Here is an 8,389-nt window from a genome sequence, read left to right as displayed (position 1 = left end):
GTGTCAGATACTTCCTCCGGCGTCCTGTTAATGTGGATTGACGCCGGAGGAAGTATCTGACAGCTGGAGGGAGGAGTTGCGGCCCGCCACGCCGTGATTGGCCGGCGGCCGCACACTACGGAGCCGGTGGGCGGAGCCTCGGGCCGCCCCGTCGTGACACACTGCTGCCCCTCTGCACTCTGCCGCCCCGAGGCCGGGCCTCGGTAGCCTTGTGGGAAATCCGGGCCTGCAGATGTCTGCATCCAGATACCAATAAAGTAACAATCAGCCAAAGTATAATTGTCAGTGATACCACCATATGTCAAATCCTTTTGAGGGGACACAGTCAGCACCGTCTGAACAAAAACTTGAGCAAAAAGCCCCACAAGTACAGGAGGAAAAGGAAAACAACAGAATTTAACAGAATTGGCATCAGTAGATCATCTTTTTAAATTTAGGACGCTGAACCAAATGCAAGCTCAGTCAGAAGATCCTATAAGGGCATCCCAGCTAGCTGCTAGTAATAAATGTTTTGTACAGCACCACAGCCTTAATAGCTAGCATCATGGAAAGAAATGCAAAAGCTACCTGTTCATACTGTAAGAAGCAAATGTAATTGTGTTTTGAATACTGTGAAACTGATAAGTTGATAGCAGATATTATGACAAAACCACTACCAAAGCCAGGCTTTGAAGAATTGTGAAAGAAGATCGGACTTAAATTAGAAATAGGTTTTTAGTGGTGGTTTTAGCGTGCTGTTTATACAGACATAGGTGCAACAACCATTCTCATATCCTATATTGTAATTAGTAGTTCTGCCACTTGGAGCTGATGTTGTGTTTTATGCTTGTATTGTATTGTTTTCCTAGTGGAACTACATGGTTATGATATGTAGGTATGTAGTATTTTTGCTAAATTCCTTTTTGTAAATTCCTTAGTCAGCACTGGGTTGTACCCAGCCTAAGTGTACCTAAACATGTTTCTTTATTTTGTATTTTATCTGCCGTATGTTGTTTGAGCTTGCTCCAGCAGGGTGTGACGGAGAGATATGACACTGTGTAAAGCTAGCCATACACCTATAGATTATCTGCAGATTTTCTATGGTCAGATGAAAAAAGTGCAACAGATTCCTCCATCTATGCTAAACTGTGTGGGTGGAGGCAGTGGTGTACACGCTTTAACCACTTGCCGTCCGCCCGTCCGTAAAAAAACGGACAGACGGCACTGCAGCATTGGTGCCCTAGCGGGCACGCACGGCCAGAAAAGACCCGACCAATGCAAACACCCGGTACCGGATGTTTCACATATAGACGATCGGCGGCTCCATAGCCTGCCGATCGTCTATATGTGCTCGTTTTTTCGCTCCTTGCTGATCTCCCTCCGGGCTGTGAATGCAGAAGTGATGTGTATTACATCACTTCCGCATTCACCTGTCAGTCATCTGGCTGCTATAGCCAGAGAAAAGAAGCTGATGAAGCAGATCTCTGCTTCATCAGCTTCTTTTGGGGTCCACAGGTCATATTAGGGGTCCTAGAGACCCCTAATGTCTCCATAAAGAGGACCTGTCAGTGTGCCTTTGCTATTATATAGGGGGATTGTTATCCCCCTATATAATAGCAATAACAATAAGTGCAAAAAATAAAATATAAATAAAAAAAATAAAAGTAACATATAAAAAAGTAAAATAAAATAAAAGTCACATATAAAAAAAGGTGAAAAAACCCCCCCAAAATGTTTCACTCCCCCACCCCCACGTTTACGCGCCTATAAACGTAAATACGCGTCCGGTGCCCCAGCGCGCAAAAATTACAATTGCGCTACACATGTTACATATCGCCGCGAACGTCGCAGTGAGAGCAATCATTTTAGGGCCATCAATCACTGATAACACTAAACTGATGAGCGGTAACAGCTTTTAAAGCGTCGCCTATGGCCAATTTTGGGTATTATCGTTTTTTGAGGTTTCGCGCGCGCACGCAATTTTAAGGCTTGACATGTTTAGTGTCTTTTTACCCGACGTGACCCCATCTTTTATATTTTACCAAAAAATTGGGTAATAATAAATGTTTTATCATTTAATATAGGGGAAACTGTTTTTTTTTTTTAAATTTCGGTAATTTTTCCTTAATATAGTAAAAAAATAAAACCCCCAGTGGTGAATAAATACCACCAAAAGAAAGCTCTATCTGTCCCCAAAAAAGGGTATAAAATTCATTTCAGTACAGCGTTGCATGACGGAATAAATGTCAGTCAAAGTACCGCAGCGCTGAATACTGAAAAATGGCCTGGATGGGAAGGGGGTTTAACACCGCGGATGTCAACTGGTTAAAAAGTGCCAAAAAAATCACAAAACTGCAGCAAACATGCATTTGTGAGCGTTGCCAATGAAGTGCAGAATCTGCCAAAAAGAAGTGAACACCGCAAATCATGTCAAATGTTTAATGTCAATCACAGCCTAAAAACAGAAGCACCACAGGCTCTGTCACCCATTCCATGAACCAAATGCAGAACATCTGCTCATAAACATCATCCAGTAGAAAGGTGTTCTGTACACTTATATACACTTAAGTTGTGCAGTACCTGAAGTAGAGATCCTGGTGGCTTTTAATGTGCTGGAAGAGCTGTGGGAGAGCATGAGCATATGCAGGTCCACTGCCTCTACCAGGAACAATTCCTTTACTCTGTCACGGGCCCGTCTATACTTTAACAAGCAAACAGCATCCCCGTCATCCCTTTAGCTAGAGAAGCTCCTAACTCCACCCCATCCATCACACTGTAAGTATACTGGACTAGCCATCTCTCACACAGCATTGAGCAGCTGTGCCTGCAGCGCCCTTAAAAATGTGGTGCTCAGGCCAGCCACCCCTCTGCAAATCAGATGAAAAATAATATGAGCTAGCTATAAGCCTGACTGGAATCCATAAAATGTGTACAAATGTTTCCTGCACTATTTTTTATGCACATTGTGCTTCCATAAGCACTTGAATCTCTATTTGACTACAGATCACTTAGGAGTGATCTGTAGTTAAATAGAGATTCAACTTCTGATTCTGATGACTTATGAATTATGAATTATGGTTCTGTTGACAGTATGCTTTCCACACGTTTGTATACTGTCATCAGAACCATAACCTAAGCACATAACTGCAAAATGTCAGCAGGGGACAACAAAGGAAGATTATATATTTAGTTATATTCTGCAGAACATCATGTACTAAAAGATCTTTATAGCTAGATTTGTTTGATGTGTACATAAATTATCCAGACAATTTAAGCAGTTGACCTTGCTGATATCCTGTTCTCCCAGGTTTGTCTCCCTTTCCTCTCCCATCGTTTATCTTTCTCCCTCTTCACCCTGTTTTGTCATCTCTTCCCCTTCTCCTGTGTCTTTTAGATCATCTTTCTCCATTTTTGTCACTCTCGTCTCTCCTTTCTCTACCCTGCTATCCAACATGCTCTTTTGCTGTGATCTCTCTACTCCCACTATAAGTAATCTCTCTCCTGTCATCTCTTCCCCTTGTTCTCCATTTTGACTTCCCATAATGGCATCTTTTACCTCTCTTTTACCCCTGCTGCCGATTAGATTGTAGGACACCAAACTGCTAGGTGGACTTAGCAACCAACCACCAGCGGTCAGGAAGTCAAATGATGACATCGTCAGCCCGCTGCAATTATGCAACCCCCGCAGGTGCCGGCTAGTTGCTAGGACTGCCTGGCATCCTAGTAACTAACCAGCAGCGGCAGCCAGTGGGGGAGTTGAATAATGACAGTGTCAGTCCACTGTCTGCTGTCAGTGAAAGTTCGCCGACCCATGGAACAGCGCCTCTCCCTCTAAGTGGCGGCCAAGGGCATGGCACATACAGTATGTGTTATGCCCTGGATACGCCACTGCTGGCCCTGTCCTGTAACTTAGAAGACTGGCTGTAGTATTCCCAAACTTGCTGTGCGTTCTGACTGGGCCTGCCCTTGACTCGAGCCCCATATATCCACATGAGCTGCTATGGCAGTAGTTCTTTCAGTGTACAGAACTGGCATTTCTGGCAAACTGGCATTTCCAGTGCTCCATTTACATTGCCTTGCCTGTATTGTTTTGCCAAATTATGCTTACAGTTACAATGGTTACGACATAAACACATTTCCAGAATCAGTCAGGAAGTTCAGTTCAAGCAATAGTTGAATATCACTTTGTAAAAATGACTATAGTTTTTCCACATACTAATATATAGCTGTGTTTCTTTATCATACATTATGTTGCATGTTACATACCCCTGACCCTCCAAAGTGCACTTGTTCTGGTGACAGTGAGAGGATTTCCCTCACTTTGAAAAGATTTCCTCTTACTTCCTATCTTCAGGACAGGAAGTAAAGGGAAATCTTCCCAATGGAACACATAAAAAAACCTAGCAGAGGTTTATAGCCATATACAATCCAATCCAATATAAAACAAACATTTTGGCTTTAGATATACTTTAAAATTAATTGGTATTACCTCATCATATCATATCATAAACAACATCACCTGCAAAGAAAACAGTCTTCTCCTCTTCAGGGTCTTCATACACAGCATCTATTTTATCAGGTAGCTCAGGCCAGAATGTAGCAACAAGGAGAGGACCCGATGGCTTCTCTCTGCGGTTCACAGACCGCCATATGAACCTGGAAAAAAGCAAATATTTAACATAAGATTGTGTGAATACACACAAGTCAAATAAATTCCCATTTTTTAAGCAAGCAATGCTAAGGAACAATTAAACTGAACTTTTTAACTCTTAAAACTAAACACCATGTTTAAGAGCAGATCCTTTCAATTCCTTTAGTCAGATATGCCTTTCTATGAATTAGTTTCACTTAGTTACTAGGTCTTGACTTTTTCTGGCTGCATAGCATCCACTGCCATCCCTCTGCCCAGCAAGAGTGGTGACTACTTATGAAATGGCAATTTCTATACCTTAGCCATAAAGTCAAAGAAAATCAGGCGCCCGGTATACTGTTTCTAGGATAAGGGTCTGGTATGGATTTTGGGGGGACCACAAAACACATAATTGTTTACATTTTCAGAAACCCTACATTAGAAGACTGGGAGGCTAAACAACTACTTCCGTGAACTTGAAAATGATTGTGAACTTTGAGGATTTACACCAGGATGCCCTGCAAGTGCATGTGTTTTTGTTCATTGGTACAATTTGCCTTAAGCAACCAATATAAAATAAATGGGCTGTAATGCACCTCAGTACATGAAAATGCAGTGCATGTTCGTTTTTGCAGCACATCGCCAGGGCCCTTTTAAATATTAATTGGGCCCCTCCACTTCCTGACCTGTGTGTGTGTATATGTGTATGTATGTACATACACACATACATGTATATACAGGTGAAACTCGAATAATTAGAATATCGTGCAAAGTTCATTTATTTCACTAATGCAACTTAAAAGGTGAAACTAATATATGAGATAGACTCATTACATGCAAAGCAAGATAGTTCAAGCCGTGATTTGTCATAATTGTCATGATTATGGCTTACAGCTCATGAAAACCCCAAGAACCCCAAATCCACAACAACAAAAAAGTAGAGTGCCGGTGGCAGTGAGTTCCAGACCCTAACCGCTCTTACTGTGAAGAACCCCCTTTCGCCCCTTGTGCTTGAATTTTTTTCCACCAACTTTAGGTGGTGGCCTCTAGTCTTTGTAATGGAGTTAATCTTAAAGAGTTTGTTGCCAATGTTGCTGTCACCATTGAACATCTTGTACATGAAAATCATATACCCCCTTAATCTCCTTACTTCCAGTGTGAACATGTTAAGTTTACATGCTTTGTTTACCGCAGCCTGGCACTGCAAGCTACCATTCAGTTTGTGGTCTACAATGACCCCCAAATCTTTTTATATTTCTGACTTCCCTAGCGGCATACCCATGATGGTATAGCCCATTTGTTTATTTTTATTTCCAAAGTGCATTACATTGCATTTATCGACATTAAACCTCATCTGCCATATTATTGCCCACTCCCCTATTTTATCCAGGTCCTCCTGTAATGTTATATTGTTACGATCCGTTTCTAATACCCTACCTATTTTTGTATCGTCTGCAAACACAGAAACATGGCTATTTACTCCCTCCCCGATATCATTAATAAATAGGTTGAACAGTATGGGACTCAGCACAGATCCTTGAGGCACACCGCGCTCATTACACTAGCCCAGTCCGAAAAGGTGCCATTTACAGATACTGTCTGGACACGTTCCCGTAGCCAGTTCTCTATCCACGTACACACCACCTCATCTATGCCCATAGCCCTCAGCTTGTGAAGTAAGCGCTTGTGTGGTACCGTATCAAATGCCTTTGAGAAATCCAGATATACCCCATCTACCGGCTTCCCTCCATCCATATCTCTACTTACCCCCTCATAAAAAGTTAGCAAGTTAGTAAGGCAGGAACGGTCTTTCCTGAACCCATGCTGATTGTCATTAACTAGGCCCTTATCCTTAACACATTTTACCAAATAGTCCTTAATCATACCTTCTAACAGTTTACAAACTACCGATGTTAGACTGACTGGGCTATTGTTCCCCGGTTGGCATATAGCCCCCTTTTTGAATATTGGAACTACCGTAGCCCTCCGCCAATCACATGGTACGCTACCAGTCACTAAGGATTCCTTAAAAATTAGGAATAATGGTCTTGTTATAACCTGGCTTAGTTCCCTAAGTACCTTGGGGTGCAGGTTATCTGGTCCCACTGCTTTATTTGCATTGAGCATTTTAAGTCTTTGTTGTATCCCGCTTTCTGTCAACAGCTGTGGTATATTATGGGTTGAACCCGTTTCCCTCCTGAGTGTATACTGAGGAGAAAAAAGTGTTCAGCCCCTCGGCCCGTACTTTATTGGGCCTATCTGCTCCTTTCTTACCTTTTTACTGTTAGTATATTGGTAGAATTTTGGGTTGTTTTTTTTTACTAACTGTGGCAATATGCTTTTTGCATTCTATTTTAGCTTCCCGGATTACTAGTTTGCATTTTTTGTTACATTCCTTGTAGTTAAGGAATGCCAATGCCGTCCCTTCCATCTTATATTTTATAAATGCCATTCTCTTTGCCTTAACATGTGGTTTTACAGTTTTATTTAGCCATATAGGTTTAGTCTTTGATCTTTTGTTTTTGTTACCCAATGGTATACACTTTGAAATAGCAATATGTAATGTGTTCCTGAAACAGTCCCAAATTTGGTCTGAGTTTAGGTTGTGAAATCAGTTTTCCCATTTTATTTCCCCCACTAGTTTGCGCAGCTTATCGAAGTTGGCCCTTCTGAAATTTAGGGTTCTTGTCAGTCCTGCCCTCTTTCCTTTCCTGTATTCAATATTGAAAGTAATCACATTGTGATCACTATTACCCAGTGTCTCCCCAATTGCAATATCCTCAATTAACTCCCCCTTATTAGTAATTATTAAATCTAGGATGGCATTTTTCCTAGTTGGAACCTCCACCATCTGTTCCAAGAAATTGTCTCGCAACAAGTTCAGAAATCGGCCCGCCTTTGTCGATCCTGAGGTACCATTAGCCCAATTGATGTCCGGGTAATTGAAGTCGCCCATCACGACTACATTGCCCTCCCTCCCAGCTATTTCTATTTGGGAGTGTAGATTTGCTTCCCCTTCCTCCCCTATATTCGGAGGCTTATAGCAAATACCCACAATAAGTTTACGGCTAGGGTCCGCCATATCGAGCTCTAGCCATAAGGTCTCCACATCTTCTCCACTGTTTGACGTGATATCGTCCCTTATATGCATATTTAGATAGTTTTTAACGTAAATGCAACCCCCCCCCCCTTCTCCCACATCTGTCCCTCCTGAACAGGTTATACCCCTCTATATTAGTAGCCCAATCATGTGTGCCGTCTAGTCAGGTTTCCGATATACCCACTATATCGAAGTCCTCTTCGAGTATCATAATTTCAAGCTCTTCTAATTTATTTGCTAGACTTCTAGCGTTGGTGTACATACATTTAATTCCTGTCTTGTTATGGGACAAAAGTTTACATCCTTCTTGTTCCCCACTAGTTTTATTGTTTGGCCTTGACGTAGGTTGTACGTTCTGACAATGTATTTGCTACATTGACTGTTTCTACTATTTTAACCTCAGTGATTATTTTTACTGTGTTGACTGGAGTGAGCCCACTATCTACTCCTCTGTTACTTCTTTCTGTATTATAATTTTTTTTATCTACGATTAATTTATCTCCATTTGATTTAAAGTGACATTGAACCCTAAGATTTTTTTAACATAAAACAATACTGTAATGTGTGCCTTACTGTAATCCATGGTAGTTTCCCTTCTCTTTGCTGCTCTTCCTTTTAAATCTGTATCTGTTCTCATGCTCTGCAGAACTTCTGTTTTGCAGCAGACTGCCTTGTCTCAG

The 8,389-nt window shown here is 41.6% G+C and overlaps 1 protein-coding gene across 3 annotated transcripts in view; it reads right to left on the bottom strand.

The window, feature by feature from the left end:
• The window catches only part of MMP2 (matrix metallopeptidase 2), an 80,487-nt gene that overhangs the window by 18,414 nt on the left and 53,684 nt on the right, over positions 1–8,389 (bottom strand). For all 3 annotated transcript variants that reach the window (XM_018569586.1, XM_018569585.1, XM_018569584.1), the window contains one exon: positions 4,499–4,635. In XM_018569586.1, the coding sequence (XP_018425088.1) occupies positions 4,499–4,635 (137 nt within the window). The remainder of the gene's footprint in view (positions 1–4,498; positions 4,636–8,389) is intronic.

The sequence above is a fragment of the Nanorana parkeri genome, unplaced genomic scaffold (assembly GCF_000935625.1).
Source record: "Nanorana parkeri isolate BGI_ZX_2015 unplaced genomic scaffold, ASM93562v1 scaffold1362, whole genome shotgun sequence".
NCBI lineage: Eukaryota > Metazoa > Chordata > Amphibia > Anura > Dicroglossidae > Nanorana > Nanorana parkeri.
Note: the sequence above shows the minus strand (reverse complement) of the source record. Positions and strands in the feature narration are given on the sequence as shown.